Below are 20,822 nucleotides of genomic sequence, written 5' to 3'. Positions count from 1 at the left end.
GGTAAAACAGCTATAGCATGTCTGGGTGTATGTGTGTTGCTTTGGACGTTAGTGTTTCAATGATAAATAACAGCCAGTGAGAGTCCACTGTACAGAAGGAGAGAAAGTGAAACAAAGGACAGAAAGACAAACAACACCACAGAGATAGAAGGAAACGATCAAGATAGATAAGAGGAAGGAAGAGAAAGAGGAGGAGAGACATAACAAACGATCGATAGATGGAACAGGTTCGCGGCTCTCCATTAGGGACCCTACGCAATTCCCTGCGGTCCAATTTCTGGAGGAACATGGCTGACGATGCGGCCGGTAGCAGAAAGAAAAAGGCCGCGGCCGTATTCTGTTGGAAATGGCAACAGCCGCTCAGACAATAAAAGCTCCTGGGAGATGGAGTGTGTAAGTGTGTGTATGTGTGAGATAGAGAGAAGGTGGATGCAGTGGTGGTAGTGTATGGTTAGGGCAACACTAAGGGCCCTATTTAGATGGTCTAAAACGCAAAGCGCCAGGCGTGCAGCGCATGGGCGTGTCCCAGTCACTTGCTAGTTAGACAGCGCGTTTTCAGACTGTTCGCCATAGCGGAGAGTCTAAAAGGGTTGGACTTACTCTGTGAATTAGTCATGGGTGTGTTTTGGTGGAGAGCTAGTTAGATGGCGGACCTACCAACTGGAAAGAGTGAGCGTTTTACAGCTGAGGAGACGAAAAATGTATCTCTATATCGACTGTCCCGTCACATCTGACGTCAGATCAAAGGGGATTGGCACCGTTTGGCACGCGTAATGGAAACCCAACCTGATTTGATTAACACAGCTGCAATCTAATGAGTTCACATCCCTCTCAGCCAACCACAAACAGCCCCAGCATCAGATAGGGAGTATATATTCAGCATCTGTCATCTTAGAAAAGTCAAAAGAAAAGAAACAGAGTGATACTGCGAGAGAGAAAGAGAGCGCACGTGCACGAGAGAAACGCTGAAGGAAGGGCTGGTCCCGTGGCTGCACCGTCTGGTCTGGCTGCGCGCTGGTCTGCGGAGCTGGGATCATCCTCCTCCTCCTCCTACTCCTCCTCCTCCTCCTCCTCCTGACAAGATGATCTTCAGTTTTACGTTCTAAAAGCTTTTTTTTTTTTTTACATATACATTTGTACTTGTAGGGCTATAAGTTTACGTTTTTAGTTCACAGAAGCTGGTTATTGTTGTGTTTCTGTCAAAATAAAGTTTATGAAACGTTTTCATATCTTTGGCTTTGTTATTTACATGCCAAAATGATCACAATTCAAGTGGGAAAGACAAGTTCATTTTACAGGCTATGCATCATCAGCCCGTGGAGGTCTGCTCGCAGTTCCGTATATTCGGACACTGCAGCTTGGACCTCCCGGATTATGATGATCATTGTTACTGCGATTAGATCATTCTGATTAATGACTGACCATTAAGACGTGCTTCTGATAAATATTTTAATGTGCACAATAATAACCTTTCACATTGTAATCATATTTTTATTTGTTATCTTTTGCCTATGTGTGGCTGCTCCGTGTGTGTCTGAGCAGAGTGCACGCGCGTTGTGCACCCGCCTAGAGACACATATTACTACTAACACAAATTACTAACAGCGAAATACTGTACCGTTGACTTTAGACCAGGTTTTTGTTGGTCACTGGCGCATTTGCTTTTTACGTCATCTAACTAGCAACGCGCCATGACTGCGCCTGACCACTCCTCATTTGTAGACCAACACACCCAGAGAAGATATGTTACAAATTGTAAGTTTCATGTGCATCATATCAACATTTCTAAGGTGACCTAGTTAAGATTACATGTACAACCCCAGTTCCAAAAATTTGGGACACTGTATAAACATAAATTAAACAGAATTTAATGATTTGCACATCTGTTTTGACTTATATTCAGTTGAATGCAGTACAAAGACAACATATTTAATGTTCAAACTATTAACCTTAAGTTTTTTGTACATATACTTCGTTCTGAATTTGATGCCTGCAACACATTTCAGGAAAGTTGGGACAGGAGCAACCAATGACTGGGAAAGTGGTGAAATGTTTAAATCACCTTGAACATTTTGCAGGTAAATAGGTTACTTGGTAACAGGGGATTGTATCACTGCCAGATTTTCTGCAAATGTTGGGCCATTTTGTCGGCAAGCTGCAAGCGTTTAGACACACCGGATTGGCGGGTTGATCCGAGGTGCCCAATTTTCCGCCTCGTAGGGTAGTCATATTGGCGGAACCTTTTAGTTTAAACAGACCGAGGTGCCCTTCCACAACGGGAGGGGCTGTTGATGACTTGTGGGAGGAGCTGTTGATGATGCCGCACGTGCGAGCCACTGGCGGTGGACTAACAGGCAACAGTTGATAGCAGGAATTAGCGAGCAGCTAGTAGCAAGAGGGAAACGCAAACCTGACAGACACTGTAAAGATGAGCAACTGAGGAGACAAGGAATTGTGCGCCCTCCTTGCCCTCGCAAACAAAGAGGCCATTAACTGTCAGATGACAGGAACGGTGAAGAACGGGCCGACTTATGAGAGAATCGCCGAAGGACTAACCAGCCGCGGCTTCCCTCCCACGTCACTGTTTACTTGCTCACGCCCCCCATTGCCCCGAAAAAGGCACATTCTGTATAAACAAAAGTAGGTAGGCGGCATTTTGCCGCACTCCCTGATTTTGTTTTTATACTGCCAATGCTGAAAGAAGACTGATTGGGCTTTCCTGTAAATTTGCTCAATTCCTATCTAAAAAGGGCTATTGAGTATGAAAGGCACATCCTCAATAGGTTCAGTCATTCACAGACAAGGATAGCATAAAGTTCACCACTTTGTGAAAAACTGCGTCTGCGAATAGTCCAACAGTTTTTCCTCAAAGCGCAGTTGCAACAAATTTAGGCATTTCATCATCTACAATCCATAATATCATCAAAAGCTTCAGAGAATCTGGAGAAATCTTTGCACATAAAAGAAAGGGCCACAAAACAACAATGAATACTCATGATTTTCAATCCCTTAGACGGCACTGCATTTAAAACTGAGATGATTGTATAGAGTATATTACTGCATGGGCTCAGGAACACTTTGGAAACCATTGTCAGTAAACACAGTTCAACGCTACAAATGCAGATTAAGACCATGCAAAGTGTAAGCCATATAACATCCGAAAACACCATTGCCTCCTCTGGGCCCGAGCTCATCTGAGATGTATTGGCACAAAGTGGAAAAGTGTGCTGTGGTCTATTAAGTCCACATTTCAAACTGTCTTTGGAAATCATGGATGTTGTGTCCTCTGGCATAAAGACAAAAAGGACCATCCATACTCGTGCAAAGTTTCCAGCCAGTATCTGTGAAGGTATGTGAGTCTTTTAGTGTCATTGTGGGTAATGTGCATATGTGAAGGCAACATAAATGCTCAAAGGTACATGCAGGTTTTGGAGCAACATATGCTGCCATCCAGATACGCTTTTCTTTCAGGGACGTGCCAACTTATTCGAGCAAGACAATGCCACACCACATTATGCATGGGTTACAACAGTGTGGCTTTGTAGTAAAAGAGTGTGGGTACCAGACTAACCTGCCTGCAGCCCAGATCTGTATCCAATTGAAAATGTATAGCACATTATGAGGAGTGCAAAATACAACAGAGGCCCCAGATTGAGAGAATAAGAAATAATTTCACTCTCAATACCCCAACAATTAGTGTCCTCAGTTCCCAAATGCTTACTGAGTGTTGTTAAAAGCAAAGGTGATGTAACATCGCAGTAAACATGCCTATGTCCAACTGATTTACAAATGGTCATTGTTTGGGTTAAGTAGCCCTTTAAATATGCACATAATGGTTTCACACATTACATAATGCTGAATGACTCAGGCTTAAGCCACCAGTAGTGGGCAGAAAGTCAGCATCCTCACCAGCTGGTGATCCATTAAGAAGACATGGAAATGAAGGAGCAGCATTGTTTGGGTTTGTAGGCTACACTTAGTAACCTAGCATTATGGTATAGTATTATCAAAAAAGAAAATGTAAAATGGAATGTTATTTATAATGACATAACCTTTCCATGGTTGCAAAGCTTACTCTAAAAACTCAGTATGCATTACTTTTATAGGAGAAAATGATTTGTGGATGTGGAATAACTTTAAGTTTGCCTCTTGTAAAACTGTCTTATGCCTCGTGACCTGTAAACCCACATTATAATATGATTAGCAAATGTCTTGCCTCTAGAAATAACACTTGGTTACTGCCATGGATGTATTTACATATAATTCATAATAATTATAATACACAGCAGGTGAAACTGGCATAGTTTCGTTAATGTAAAACGACGAAAAAAGTAATGGATATAAATTAATCTGTCATAGCTTATAACAACTATTAAAAATATTCATCCAGTGTAGCTGATTCTCTCCTTCTGTTCAGTGCATTTTTAAAATTCAACTTTGTGAAAGAAGCAGATGATGGTGAAACATTTTAATATTCTTTCCCACAGTCACACAAGGAAGTTAACATTCAGGCAGCGTGTTAGAAAAAAAATGCTATGAGAGGAAAGGAAAGTCACCAGTAGCCCTCACACTCATCATCAAATACCCCACTTGCTTGTTAATTACCACCGGCTGCTGTTTGATTAGCATATTACCCATGGGTCCACTCAGTGGTCCCTTGGCAGTATCATGGAGGGCAGAGGGCAACGGTAAGAGTGAGAGGATTAAGTGAGAGTGATGTAATTAGCCGTTATCATCCTCAGTGTGAAGTTAAGAGGAACTGGTACTGCCCAGAGAGCTACTCCTGCAATTTCCTCTGAATTATAAGAACAGAGCTACTAAATTAGAGACATATTAAAAAAGTAGAGACACTGAAAGATAGACAGGGATATCATCTTACCTTCTTTTTTAGCGAGAACAATGAGTGAAAAGTGTGTTAATGTTTGAGTTTTAATGAGCCTTGTCTCCGCCTTAAAAATAAATTGGAAAAGGCTCACAGTCTCAAAATGCAAAAAGTGACAACTGGAAAAAGGAATTAGTTTCACTGTAAAAAGAAGTGCGGTTGTTGTGGCCAATGGGTGTTTTTGCCTTCAGAGAAATGGGTAATTGGGTTTACACTAACTAAACACTGTTCAATGTTTGCATATTGAGATGCTAACCAAATCTACCAAAACAAAAACAAGCAATAAACAGTGTTCAAATCTAAATCTTTCCCTTGTCTTACGAAAGTAAGATTAGGATAATGATTTTTTTTACAGCAGTGATGCCAGCAGTGAACAGTGACTTGAAATTTCTCTTTGTAACTGAAAAAAACAAAACAAACAAAAAAAAAAAACAAAATACCTCTGGTTGCTTCTACTTTGCCATTTTTGTGATGCCAGTCGAGCTCAACACTTTCTGAAATCATGTCTGTTAAACTGCTGCAAGGCTTTTAATGTGAATTATTTCTGCAGGAAGTACTGAGTTTGAATTGCTTAACACCAACAGAGAAAATGGAAACGCAGAAGTAAGAGGAATTAATTAGTGAAAGAGAAAAGTATTTTTATCCAACACATTGCTGTAATCAGTGAAATTAGTGTGATGGAGATGCTCATTATTTCTAAATTATCACAACAAGTAAATATAAAGGAAGTGTTGAGCTTGGATTAAAAGCAAACAGCATCAGCAGGTGATTAAAACAAGAGCAGAGCAGATGTGAGAACATGGTCGTGCAAACCATGTTTATATTTAAAATTCGTCTTTTTGTGTGTGTCCTTGTCTGTAAGAATACCTCTTGCTATCCTGAGTACCCTCATGATCCTGATGATGGTGGGGTTGATGGGAAGGGAGGCGTTGATCTCAATCTCCTCCAGGGTAATGCCCATTACTGACAGCAGAACAATTGCCAGGTCCAACTGGTTCCACCTACATACACACAGACACACACACACACACACACACACACACACACACACACACACATACATTTCTATATTACAAACAGTGGACTACGACGCTACATTACCAAGTGTGGACGTCTATTTCTGGTCATTTTAGGAAAAAAGAATCTACTTTTAAGGGATTTTTCCCCCACAGTATTACTGCAAATGTGGTCACACAGACAGGCAGACACACACACACACACACACAATGATTTTTATATCTACCATAATCTGTGGAATTTGTTCATAGTGAAGGTACGACATGAAGAGACTGAGCATGAATTTGGAGTCTTAGCTCCATATGTGGCTCAGCACTTCATGGCTGCACATATCAGGGCCTGTGTTATGTTAATTTTTTCAATGAATATTAATGTTCTACATCAACTTCATGCATAATTTGCACGATTCTTCCACAACTGACTTGGCAGAAGAATCTGTATCATCCCACCATTACCTGCAGGTCTGCTCCTGTGATGAATATTTATGTTAATACTCGAAGAACACCATAACACTATGCAAACCTTGCCACCTCTGAAACATCACTTCCTGTGTTTATTATCTTGTCTCTTGTCATGTCAGGGCTGAACAACAAGCTCTGTGTTGAAATGTTTGAATGTGATCTTGGCTGCTACCACTAATGTTGACAGGGCATGACATGATGAATGATGTCACCTGGACCACAGGAAATTTCAAGAAGGCCAAGCAAGGTCTCTGCTCCACTTACACTGATTTAGTGAACAAGCCAAAAGGTGACACCAGGGCGACAAAATTTACAATTCAGCAGATGTCAATGGGCAAAGTTATGGATTGTTTTTAACATCAGATGCTTCAATACTTATGAATGAAGTGATTTATAACTGTGGTATATTAGAGTTTGAACATTGCAAAACTTCGGTGCAGCCCTTTAGAAAATACACTCCAATGCTGTCTGACATTTGAGTGCAAACAAATCAATCTCCAATAACAATGATTTTGAGAGTCATGTCTCTGTTAGCCAATATTTTTTGTCTTGTCACATAGACAAATGCCAACACACTGACAATAACCAAGAAGGCACTCTTCAGATGCAAGAAATAATTTCATTTATTACATATCCTAAAGGTGATAAAGTGTGATGGAATGCAGAGAGAAGTTGTGCTGAAGATGGTCCTATGACTGAAACTTGTCTTTTACATTTTTTACACTTTGTCTGATTCTGGATATTTAAAAAATGGTTGTTTTTCCACATTTGTAGAGTGTCCTCATGTTCTTTGTTACACTGCGGACTGTTTTTCTATGTGATTGTTCTTTTCTCTATCAGCAGCTCACAGAGCTGTGCACAGGACACAATACTCATTTTAAAGTAAACTCAGATTTCACGTGGCCCAATGCCATATTATAAGCAACTGAGAAAAGTTAGAAAAATGTGTCCAGCTGTTAAAAACTTCCCATGGTCAAGTCCTCCTCTTAGTCAGGGATACTGGACTTGCTTTGCCCAGTGTCCACTTTTCCAAAATGACAAATGGCCAAATGTCAGTTAATAAACATTTATCAGTATATTTAATAAAAGGATTGCCTGTTTTCAACTTTTTGATGTTTGTTGTCCTCACTTATCTCCACTGAAAAGGCAAATCCGTTTGCAGATGCCCCGCACAGGTCAGGTTTATGCATGAGAATTTCTAGGATTTGACATTTGAGAAACCTCCCCTGGCACTTTCTTTTATAAACAAGCTCTATTTTTGTGCAGCCACCACATTCAAACTACAAAAACCCTTGTTTGAACCTTTTTCTTTTTCACTGTGAATTAAAAATGGTTGACAAGCCACCTGGCACCTTATTGAACCTGTGTACATTAACTTAAGTATCCCTAGTGTAACCTCTTGGTTAGCACGGACAGTAGTCTAAAAAGCAGCTACACTTACTTAATTACAGATTTTCCAGATATGGCAAAGTTTTTTTTAATATTTAACTTGATTTACTGCAAAATTGCTGCCTGGGGTATGTTCCTTCACAGTTAATGTGTCTTGTCCTAGATAATATCTCTGTTCCAGAGCAGCAGAACTGGCACACACCAGGCTCACAGGGTGTAAACACACACACAAAAAGGGTCGCCTAATAAAGCCAGGGCTTTCCAAAAACATACAAGAGTGTAATGGCATGAAAGGACAAAGACATAGGAAGAGAAAGTAAAATTAAAATGAAGGATCGAAGGAATAATATGACTAAAAATGCATCTGTTTACATAAAGAGGAAGACACAGAGAGAGAGAGAGAAACAGTAAGACAGGCAAAGAGCATTGAAATAGCTCGGAAGAAACAATTTTGAAAAGAAGGGGGGCAAAAAAACAAAAACAAAACAAAAGCAATTTCCTCCAGCAAAGCCACAATTCTAAAAATGGATTGGAAGCAGCAATAATAAAATCTACATAGTAGGGTATCTCAAATAATATTCACTAACACAATCACAGCTGCTCCACAAGCCTGTGCACTTGGCAGTGAAAGGACCCCCTCACTGGATTGTTAAGGTGTTGGGTGTAGATATTGAAATCTATTAATATTCCAAAGAGTTTCTGCACCTGCACAGTCTCAATGTGAATCATTTAATAACTCATATAAACAAAGTAAAAACAGTGTTTATATGAGTTATTTTTAAAAATAGAAATAGGTGAACATTTAATTCTGAGTAACAACATTACCACTTGTTGTCACTGTTTTCAAAATGTTGGTGTAATCACTTACTTTAGTTGTACTTTAGCTATCAGAGATCCAAATGCTTTCATAAACACATTAATTTCATTATCCATCCATCCATCCATCCATCCATCCATCCGAGGACCCAACCCTCTCTTCTTATAAGTAGCCTTATATACTACTAATTTGACACAGAAACTACATTTTGAATGGATAACGTTTTCTTACCATCATAATGAGAAGAGTTACATAATGGTGATGTCGAATTCATCCGTAAAGTGTTCACTGGCAATTTTTTTTATTTGTTTTTAGACATTCACAGCAGTGAATGCCTCAACATAACAATTGAAATCTGGCTAAAAGCACGAGACAGGAACTATTTATTATTGAAAACTATCATCTCTCTTTATAAGTCTATTTCTTGCCTTAATTTACAGACTAAAGCCAGAGATATACTTATGTTTAACTATTTAACATGGTGGCTGCCTCGTTTATCCTGCATCTGTTTTGAGTGTTGATTGTGCACATCAGAAGTTTACACAACCTGTCTACAAAATGCAATATGTACATGAATGGTAGGAGAAGTGTAGGGGAAATATGGTGATTTGACAGGGTTAGAAGGCACGTCAGCAGTGACAACATTGGTGGGAAGTTCTGAAGACAAGCTGACAGACCAATTTCACCATTACCCACATCTGCACAATGTGTCACTGCTGCTGCACTGTCAAAACAGCTGGTTACAGATCACAACCATTTTAGAACGTCCAAGTTCTATACAGTCTCGGTTCTCTGGTGTGTGCTCTAGCGTAATCTTCTAGTAATATATCATCCTAATTGGACATGATATAAATGAGCAACAAGCAAACTTCAGATTGTTCTAGGAAAAAAAAAGCTTGCCCTGACTTCACAAAGCTTTGTGTACCACCAACCTGTTTTCAGAACAACAGCAACCACTCCATCCGACACAGTTTGCTTGCTCGTTATATGTTAGGAAGAGGTGTTACACGTGTAGAACAAAGGCAAGTATACGAACAATTCTGTTCATGACACAGCCAGTTGTTGACACAAACAAGCGCTTAAAAATTAAGTACAACCCTGGTCTCCAAATCAGAGTCCTGTGCTTTGTACCTCCACCATCCACCCAACCACTTCCCTAGAACTTGCATATGGTAGAAAATGAACAGGCAACAGGGTTGAAAGAGTAATCTTTATATTCTGCTGGCTGGATATTTACCTTTCGGGACACTGAAGGACTCAAGTTTTGCCACTTGAATCTGTGATCTCAATATTTGATGAGAGTTGTAACATGCATCAAAAGCAAGAGCTCTGTCTTCAAAATAATCTTTTAGCACCAATCCAATCCTAAAGATTACTCATTCCATATTATGGGATTTATGGGTGATGATGTTTAAGGCTACCCCTCGCTGCTATTCAGAGCTACCAATTTGTGAAGTAGATCCTACATAGTTCAATGAATAATGCAAGAAAATACATCCCTAAAAGGAAAATGTATGAACCCCTACTGTGGGATATTTAAGAACGTGGTATATACCATCATATGGCAGGATAAATTTGAAGGGATTGTCCTGGTATTGGCAAAGACACAGTACATACTGACATAGATACAAGCAGCTTTATATACCTCACCAACACAAATGTATACAGTCTCAATACAGCTGGGGGGGTCCCCTCTGTACCTGTCCTTGAAGAAGCGTCGAAAGCCAAAGGCCACCAGTTTCAGAGTGGCCTCAATCACAAATGTGGAGGTGAAGAAGTAGTTGCAGTACTTCAGTGCAGTCTCCAGGGACTGAGGTAGAGAGAAACAAGGGTTGCAGAGGCACAGAGGTTAGAAAAAAACAGACATCAAGAGGATTAGACAGTGAACGTATGTCTCCATCTCTTAACAGTATCTTAACAGTAATAAACTAGTAAATTATTCTGTTCTACCACAGTTCATAGCATAACCATGTCTTTGTTCTCTGCACAGCATTGTAAAGTGATTTGTTGTTTAACTTTTGCAATGTCAATAATAGAACCTTTGTATTATTGAAGAGACGAAGAAGGGAAACACAACCAGTAAGGATGTTCAGAGAATCTGTTCTGTCAGTGTGAGAAAAGTAGCTTGCCAATAAATTTCTTTTTATAGATGAGAGCTTAATTGAGACAGACAACTAAATTATGTCAGACTCTGGGGAGGAACAGAGAACATTTTTTTCTACCACACTGGTATTAATGAGTCACATGAAAATGACACTTGTAATGTGCAATGCATATAATCAAACCTTATTATTACAGTCATCGCAGCCAATTTAAGGAAGAACAAAAAATGAAACACTAAGTGTGGGAGGTATGTTTATGCACAGTTGAGTACAGGCCTACTGTGGTCTATGGTCAGTTCAAGTTAGTACTGTAAGACGTTACTGTTTTTAGGTCATTTTCAAAGACATCACATCCAGAAATTACTGCAATCTTATGACTATTTGGTATCATTCATATCATTAGTCTGTCCAAAGACTATTATCAAGGCAAAGCTTTTCAATAATTAGAGTTACATGGTTAATAATTAGTCAATCTGAGGGAAATCATTCTGATTAGAGATCCTTTCTTAACTGTTAACATGGATGCCAAAACAATGATCTGTTAAGATGTGCGTTTAAATGCCCCGAAGCATGTAATCAGATTATAACTCTTTTTACTTATACAGTGCTTTTTTTTTTAATTTTTCCAACCTCACAGAGAATACTCAACTCATTCGCTAAATTAAATATAGTGAAGCAGTTGTTCTGCCTGTTAATACAATTTAGAAGTAAGTCATGTACAGTACAGGCCAAAAGTTTGGACACACCTTCTCATTCAATGCGTTTTCTTTATTTTCATGACTATTTACATTGTAGATTCTCACTGAAGGCATCAAAACTATGAATGAACACATGTGGAGTTATGTACTTAACAAAAAAAGGTGAAATAACTGAAAACATGTTTTATATTCTAGTTTCTTCAAAATAGCCACCCTTTGCTCTGATTACTGCTTTGCACACTCTTGGCATTCTCTCCATGAGCTTCAAGAGGTAGTCACCTGAAATGGTTTTCCAACAGTCTTGAAGGAGCTCCCAGAGGTGTTTAGCACTTGTTGGCCCCTTTGCCTTCACTCTGCGGTCCAGCTCACCCCAAACCATCTCGATTGGGTTCAGGTCCGGTGACTGTGGAGGCCAGGTCATCTGCCGCAGCACTCCATCACTCTCCTTCTTGGTCAAATAGCCCTTACACAGCCTGGAGGTGTGTTTGGGGTCACTGTCCTGTTGAAAAATAAATGATCGTCCAACTAAACGCAAACCGGATGGGATGGCATGTCGCTGCAGGATGCTGTGGTAGCCATGCTGGTTCAGTGTGCCTTCAATTTTGAATAAATCCCCAACAGTGTCACCAGCAAAACACCCCCACACCATCACACCTCCTCCTCCATGCTTCACAGTGGGAACCAGGCATGTGGAATCCATCCGTTCACCTTTTCTGCGTCTCACAAAGACACGGCGGTTGGAACCAAAGATCTCAAATTTGGACTCATCAGACCAAAGCACAGATTTCCACTGGTCTAATGTCCATTCCTTGTGTTTCTTGGCCCAAACAAATCTCTTCTGCTTGTTGCCTCTCCTTAGCAGTGGTTTCCTACCAGCTATTTGACCATGAAGGCCTGATTCGCGCAGTCTCCTCTTCACAGTTGTTCTAGAGATGGGTCTGCTGCTAGAACTCTGTGTGGCATTCATCTGGTCTCTGATCTGAGCTGCTGTTAACTTGCGATTTCTGAGGCTGGTGACGAGGATGAACTTATCCTCAGAAGCAGAGGTGACTCTTGGTCTTCTTTTCCTGGGTCGGTCCTCATGTGTGCCAGTTTGGTTGTAGCGCTTGATGGTTTTTGCGACTCCACTTGGGGACACATTTAAAGTTTTTGCAATTTTCCGGACTGACTGACCTTCATTTCTTAAAGTAATGATGGCCACTTGTTTTTCTTTAGTTAGCTGATTGGTTCTTGCCATAATATGAATTTTAACAGTTGTCCAATAGGGCTGTCGGCTGTGTATTAACCTGACTTCTGCACAACACAACTGATGGTCCCAACCCCATTGATAAAGCAAGAAATTCCACTATTTAACCCTGATAAGGCACACCTGTGAAATGGAAACCGTTTCAGGTGACTACCTCTTGAAGCTCATGGAGAGAATGCCAAGAGTGTGCAAAGCAGTAATCAGAGCAAAGGGTGGCTATTTTGAAGAAACTAGAATATAAAACATGTTTTCAGTTATTTCACCTTTTTTTGTTAAGTACATAACTCCACATGTGTTCATTCATAGTTTTGATGCCTTCAGTGAGAATCTACAATGTAAATAGTCATGAAAATAAAGAAAACGCATTGAATGAGAAGGTGTGTCGAAACTTTTGGCCTGTACTGTACGTGAAACTGGTTATCTTCTGTAGCTACAAATTAATTTACAGATATTCCTTAACGTTTCTTACGTCTGGCAACGCAACACTACAACCAACAATGTTTCATAAGGAAACGTATTCTCATAAAACAGTTCGTATATATCCTACGAAAAATGCATGCACTACAATGCATGTGATATATCCTACAGATTTGCGCCCTATGAATGATGAATGACGTTATGTCTTTAACGTACAGTTACGTTATTAATGTAAAGTTACAGAGGTTAGGTTTAGGCCGTTAGTCACTGCCATTGGTTATGTGATCGCAGCCTTTTAAAATACGTGGAATATGTATGAATTTGGGTCAAGTGCTTTTCGTTGGAAAACTTACAAAAATTTGAAAGAACAGCCTGCATAAGGCTACTGTTTCACGCATCAGATATGTCACCTAATGTTGCCCCCATGTGGGGCAAACATGCGCAGAAATTATGTATTTATTCCAACCAGACAGAAACCATCGGATTAAACATTAACATGGTTAATACGTGCTAATTTTATCCTATTACACAGATTATCAAAGGTTTACACTGCCCTGCCTTCCGATCAGGCTGGATTACTGCAGTCTCTAATGACTGAGGTGGTTACATGACACACTCTTATTCTGATTGGGCTGTTATTCTGATTATTGGTGGAATATTGTGGTCCATGTAAACACAGCTATTTTAGAGAGTCATATCTTCTAAACACATTCATAACCAGAATGTGTATTCATCTGAAGAGTTTCCATGTGCTAAGTTTCTGATGTTGTACAGTCTCAGTCGAACTATGTTTAACTAGTGTTACATTTTAGGAGTCACTGTTATTTGCTAGATGACAAGATTGACCACTCTAATGTCTACATGGTAAATCTGAAGCTACTGCCAGCAGCTGATTAGTTTAGCTTAGTTATGCTTGTAGCAAGGACAATTTGCCCATTTACATTTGGGTTTTTGTAAGGATTAAAGATGTAATGTGTCAATTAGTGATCTTACAGGGTTTTTTTTACATCTGGACTGAGGATGTCAGTTTTGGTTAGTGTTGGCCTCAATAGCCCGATACCCATGAACCGTTAGATAACTGGTTAATTTTAAAGAAATAAATTGCAAAACAATGTAAAATACAAGAGACCTTCCACGTTGGCCCGGCACTCCATTAAGTCATTGACCTTAAGCGCCGCACTTCAAAGCACTATCCATCAAGAGGTGGTGAAATGTTGTTATTTTTTGCTTTTACATATTTTACTGTTGGCTTTGCCGGCAGACAGCTGACTAGCTGTATTAACATGCGAAAACATAGTGCCCACTGCCCACCTTCTGGTCTCCACTTGTTAGCTAACGCTAGCCTCTGCACTCAATCTGCTGGAGCTAGTAGTGCCGTTCATTTGGAGACCACCGTCGGTAACCGTGTTTTGGCATCAACACGTCCCATGATCAGGACAACACTACTGCTAAAACATGGTAGCCTCTCTTGGGTCCCCCCCCATTCCCACGTCACACCAGTGAGTAAGCAGCTCAATTTTGAGTTGCACATCCCCTTTAGCATCATTGATAGCTTATTCTGTGGTAGATATTTCTAAAGTTGAATGGGGAAAGACGTTTAAACACGGAGATCTGTAGAGTTTATTTAACACACTGGACACGGAATCTGACAAGCGTTTCCTTGTAGAGGTGTACTGCTACAAAGACAAAGCCCTGGCAAAGCTGCTCCGCAGACAAAAATAATCTTATTAGTTGACTTTCTCAAAATCCCCAATGTGTGAATTCAAAGAACAAGAATATTTTAGAGCCCAAGCTTACTACCATACATTTGAATAGCCTTGTGAAGCTTGAAGCAACAGTGCCAACCTTTATAATAGCTTTTCAGCTACTCTACTGTTTTCACCGGGCTTCAGTCCAGTGTTATGTGGCAAAGGAACCTGCAGGTCTGTAGCCTCGCATGTGTGGGCAGTTAGACGTCATTGGGAACTCAAATAGTTGTTGACTTGGAGTGTCAGAGTTGGTAAAAGCTTGTATGAACAGACTGAGAAGGTAAAGCTAACAGAAAATAATAAGCGGTGTAGGTTGTCTCTGTGCAGCCGGCCACATACGCTGCTAATTTGTCATACCTCAGCTCAAGCAGATTTAAGTTTTGGTTCAACACTGAGACACAGTAGCCTCCAGACAAAACATGAGCGTACAGGTCTTGTGGATGCAAAATTTGAGGAGAACTAATTATCATCTTAAAAATAAAGAATAGTTTCTCCTTCATTTTTAAATGGGCTCACTTAGAGTATTTTTTCTTCTATTTAAGAATTTCCATTTCTTTCTGCAAAGGAAATAATAACTAATTGTGAAATAAGTTATAGATTATTCTATTTCAATACTACGCCCTGAAGGCATAATATTTAAATGTGTTCTGATGTTATTCAGCAGGACCAAATGAAAAATTTAATTTAACCCACCTTTTGCAGCCTGTAGTCTTAATAACTTACTGCCATTGACGTGGATTTCATCAATCCAGGATGTAAAGAAAATGTTCTTCTTCTTCTTTTATTCTTACTTTTTGATTTACCATGTTATATCTGTTGGTACAGCTTTACTGAGACATAGGCTCATGCAAAGCCTTAGACACATTTACCCAAGAGGACGATGAAGTATCAGAATCCGGATACAGCTGCACTGTTTACTGCTGTCAAACATTTACAGGCCTATTTTTTCTTTAAGTTTAACTCAAACTGGTTTCTTTTTCGTCCTCACGAGCATGTCACCCTCTGAGTAACGTTTTATATAACTGATACCCCAATCTGCCAGATTGTTTGTATTCCAGCACGTGGATAAATGTTTTGGTTGTTGGCAGTTTTTGCTGCTGATTCAGAGCAGCAGGCTGGCAGTCTGCCTCTGGGAGTGCCCACTTTTTTTAAAAAAAAAAATCCTGCCCAGATGGTACACCGCCACCCACTCAGGAGCCCTTAAACATGTCTGTTTCAGTCCAACACCCACACCCTGACTATTCCTCTATCCCCATCGGGAGATGTGTTCACCTGGGGCTGACTGTAGTGCTCCAGAGACATGGTGATGACATTGATACAGATGATAAAGGTGATGACCAGGTCCAGATAGTGACTGGTACACAGAGTGTGGATCGCCAGGCGGGCCTGGCCGTATGACGCATAGTAGGGTAGCTTCTGGGCCTCTGGAGAGAGAAAAAGCGAAGGAGAAAGAAACAGAGAGAAGAACAACAAGGCAAGGAAGGATTTGGGTTGTTAGAAGGCAGTAAAAATATGATGGAAGGGATAGACCGATGAAAAAAAGGAGTTTAGATGTAAACAGGAGTAGATGAATGAGGAAATGAAAGCACAGAATCAAGGAAGCAGCAGAGCAAAGACGGAATGATATGGGAAAATTTGTACCCAGGAAGGAGGGGGGTAGAGGTCAAGGGGGCGGAAAGCAAAAGAGAAACATATATTTGGTTTGGAAGAGGAGGAGAGTGTGGAGAAAGCAAAACAAGGTGCAAGCAGAATGATTTATTTAATGATTTATCTTTTGCCAAAGGGGTGAAAAACGAGGGGCAGAGCAAATGGAGAAAAGGCGGAGAGGCAGATAAAACTGTGAGATAATATGAAGAGAAAAAGTTTGATAAATGTGAGAGGGAGGTTAAGGAGTTTTAAATGAGTTGAAATAATGACTCACTCAAAGTCATATCATTGAGGATGTGTAATATGAAAGATTATGAGTCTTGGACACATGCCATTTGGATTGAATTCAGGAAATAATACAGTCTTTCCAAAGCTTCAAGTCAAGTTTTACTTATTATTTTACATATTAATTAACTTGTGGAATCACATTTTAGTCCAAAGTGGCAAACGCACATTTATGTGAGAAGAAATTAGTACTTCTATGAAGATATTTGTACTGTATACCGCATATACTTAAAGAAATGCTTGGATATTTAGAGGAGGAGTTGTATGAGGTACTTATCCACAGTGTATTATATACAATAGATGTTGGTCGACACTACCCTAGTTTGGAGAAGCAGGCAGGTGTATCACCTCGGAAGTTAAGCAATGTACTTCTGTGCACAGGGGCAGCAGCAAACAGTATTTTAGCCATTTAAAAAATCAATATCAGTTGAAGTATATGCGATATTAAGAGCCTTTTCCAGGAACTGAAGCCATTATAACACTCTGAAAAGCCAGACTCCATTGAGAAAAACAGTGATTTAACATCACTGAACACAAGGGCTGCTGGTTTACTGCTGCTTTGATCAGTTAGTTTATGCTATTGAGTGACTTTCCTGTTTAAAAGGGTTAGTCCAAAGTTGCACTATAACACAATCAAGCTAACTGATTGTGGCAGTGGGCGACCAGCAGTGAAAATACTGTAATTATAGCATACAATTATGCCGGATTCCAGCACATTCTCAGTCCAACCTCGTTACATATCAACATTTGGTCGGATACGATGTGCAAGATACCCTGGATGCGTTTGTTGTTGACATTCCAGGACGCCGTGTTAAGTTCTGCCTGTTGCATTTTCTTCTTTCAAAATACATTCTGTTTTCACAGGAAATGTACAGTCTGCATTGTCTCTTTAAAAATAAATGTACTACGTTGCTAGAATACTGCAAATTGCCGTTTCTTTCCTTCAACAACAAATGCACACACACATAGTTGGGTTTAGGAAAAAATAACAGGCGTGACTTTACAATCTTACGGTAAGCAAACAGCAGCCTCCAGGGTGAAAGTCAGTGGTTGTTGGACCCATCCACCAACCCTCCCGCCTGCCCTACACGGACTTCCGCCGCCTTAACTTTTGTTGTTGGCCTGCTGTGTCTTCCCATGACGCCGCTGGGCAATGTGTAACAATAATGGGGTCCGGCTGTGTATCACGCCTGCGTGAAAGGACTGCTTTTTTCGTTGGTGTCTGACGCCAGAAGCCACTGACCAAGCACTGGATTTCTACGAAGTTGGAATGAGACCGGGTTGCAGATTCACACTGGAAGTTTACACTATAGCCCCTTTTACACTGCCAGATTTTCGGCGAATGTTGGGCCATTTTGCCGGCAAGCTGCGAGCGTTTAGACACACAGAGTCGGATTGGCGAGTTGATCTGAGGTGCCCAATTTTCCACCTCATAGGGTAGACATATTGGTGGAACCTTTTTGGTTTAAACAGAACAAGACGCCTTCCGCAACGGGAGGGGCTGTTGATGACTTGTGGGAGGAGCTGTTGATGACGACACACGTGCAAGCCACTGGCGGTGGATAAACAGGAAACAGCTGATAGCAGGAATTATCGAGTAGCTAGTAGCAAGAGGGAAACGCAAACCTGACAGACACTGTAAAGATGAGCAACTGGGGAGACAAGGAATTGTGCGCCCTCCTTGTCCTTGCAAACGAAAAGGCTATTAATCATCAAATGACGGGGACGGTGAAGGACGGGCCGACTTATGAGAGAATTGCCGAAGGACTGACCAGCCGCGGCTTCCCTCCCACGTCACTGTTTACATCACACGCTGAGCTACTCCAACCTGGGGCCATGCCAACCCACATCTACTGCATGTACTACACTGATAAGTACTTGATACAACCCAACTTGGAAAGATCCAAACTGTATTTCTCTTCTCCACTTTTCCTCCATTGATTTATTGATCCCCTCTATTCCTCTTTTGCAAAAGGACTCCCATCCCTTCTATTTATCCATATTTCTGTTGACTCTTTCGTCCATCCTCCCTTTCACCACCTCTTTCCTTCCTGCTTTCCCAACACTGCATTCCTTTTTTCCATTTCACCCCAATTTTTCCTCCAAATCCCTCTCTTCCTCTCTTCCCATGCATTTTTCATCCCTTCCTCCTGTACTTCAAAGCCTCTACTCCTCCCTCTACCAATTCTCCACCTCATTTTCTCCAGACATCATTCTCATTCCCCCCCTCCCTCCTTACTTCTCCTCTTCTTCTCCATTCGACGCTGGCGTTTCTCCTCTCGTCGCCTGGCCTCCTCCACCTCCTGGTGCTGGCGACACTTGTGGAAGTTCTCCACCACCACACCCACAAACATGTTGAGGACGAAGAAGCTGACGATCAGGAGGAAGGAGATGAAGTAGAGCAGCATCCATGGATTGTTGTTGGTCGAAGGCTGGAGGTGAAGAAGAGAGAATTGGGAGAGCAGAGTGGGGAAGGTAAAGAGAAGAACAAAGGAAAGGAGATAAGACAAGGGACTACTGGTATGGTAGATCGGTGAAGAGGAGTGACGAAAGGAAGCACTAGCAGTGCAGAATGTGCGAAGCAGAGAAGAGAAAGGGACGTTATCGGGGCAAAAATATCACCAGGAAAAGTAAAGAGCAGAGTAACTGTAAGTGAATGGATAATGGAGAGGAGATGAGAAAGAGGAAAGTCGGAGGAAAAATGTAATTTATTGAAAAGAAGACGGAAAAGTTAAAAAAAAAAAAATCAGAGTGAGATGAAAACAAGAAGAGTGGATGTGCAAAATGTAGACGGTAGAGAGGACAGGAAACCCTGAAGGAGCCAGGATGGAGCTCAAGGTTGCAACAGCCCCCACGGGAGCCCTCCAAACCAACAACAGCAGGTCTGTCTTAATCAATGGCACCCAGCACAGGGTGAACATGAAGAGGCAGAAGTTGTTTGAGTTAGTTATTTATATTAAATTTACAAAAGTTGAATATTAGTAGACCACATTAGGAATTCATGTCTCCATGGGTAAAGGGATATATAATACTTTCTTTATCTGACAGACTGTAGTGACAGTATATCAGGAAATGAGCAAAGACAGAGATGGGTAATGACAGGCAGCAAAGGTCCCAAGTTGAACTTTAACCGGGGATGTTGTGGTTCATGGCTGGTGCCTTAAACTCTGGGTAACAGGGCATCCCAACACAATATTCAATAAATGGAAATGTGCCAAGTAATTTGATGGGAATATATGTCATACACATTGACTCATATCTATATCTGTAATAAAAAAATACTTTTCCCCCCAAATAAACGTTTTGTTTCAACCTAGTCTCACTCCGAAGTTGTCGAAATCTGGCGTTTGGCCGTGACATGTGGCGTCACACAGTGACAAAATAAACAGTCCTTTAACGTCGGCATGATAAGCCGCCGGTTGTTGTTATACTTTAACAGTGCTTGGCAGCGTCAGGAGGAAATGTGGCAGGACAAGGACTAAAGTTTTGAAAGTCTCTGTAGGGCGGGTGGGAGTGGTGGTGGATGGGTCCAAAAAACACAGACTTTCACCTGGGGCAGCAGTGGCCGCATCCCATTAAGATTAGTTTTGCTGTTGTTAAACGTGGAACCCTCTGACTTATACAAATGATATATATATACAAATGGTCATTTAGGGGGTGGAGTATTTCTTTAAGGGTGCTTTCAGACCTAGAGTTGTCTTGCTTTGGTCTGAATCAGGGACTAATTTTGTTACAAAGTTGCATAATTGCCTAAAATTGGTTCATGTTCTCACGGCAGCATTTACACGCATACGGGATGTGGGAAAAATCCAGGAAGTAAAGCAAACGTTGAAGAAGAGTACACTTGCAAGATAAATGTGACACTTTCTAATGTCACAATGGAGGGACAACTACGCAGGTTGATTTTAGCGCTGCTCATCGTGGACTATATTGCTGTCATTGTTCATTTTAGTCAAACCACACAGTTTGAAAACGAGGCGCGGCTCCAACTAGAAAACAATGTTTTGATGCATTGGATGTGCTGAATGTGCATATTAAGGCAGTACAGGAGGAGGTGCACATTAATAATCCTCCAGGACTGTAACATGCTCATGTTTAACCCAAACAATGTGT

At 40.8% G+C, this 20,822-nt stretch overlaps 1 protein-coding gene across 1 annotated transcript in view; it reads right to left on the bottom strand.

Moving 5' to 3' along the window:
* LOC117255300 (voltage-dependent T-type calcium channel subunit alpha-1I-like) overlaps window positions 1–20,822 on the bottom strand; it is a 386,243-nt gene that overhangs the window by 57,786 nt on the left and 307,635 nt on the right. Inside the window, exons 26-29 of the mRNA XM_078166400.1 lie at window positions 18,949–19,141; window positions 16,050–16,201; window positions 10,267–10,376; window positions 5,750–5,883 (exon numbers count right to left, since the gene is read on the bottom strand). Of these exons, the coding sequence (XP_078022526.1) occupies window positions 5,750–5,883; window positions 10,267–10,376; window positions 16,050–16,201; window positions 18,949–19,141 (589 nt within the window). The remainder of the gene's footprint in view (window positions 1–5,749; window positions 5,884–10,266; window positions 10,377–16,049; window positions 16,202–18,948; window positions 19,142–20,822) is intronic.

This window comes from Epinephelus lanceolatus, chromosome 3, assembly GCF_041903045.1.
Source record: "Epinephelus lanceolatus isolate andai-2023 chromosome 3, ASM4190304v1, whole genome shotgun sequence".
Taxonomy (NCBI): Eukaryota; Metazoa; Chordata; class Actinopteri; order Perciformes; family Serranidae; genus Epinephelus; species Epinephelus lanceolatus.
The sequence above is the reverse complement of the archived record's forward strand: the minus strand, read 5'-3'. Positions and strand labels throughout refer to the sequence as shown.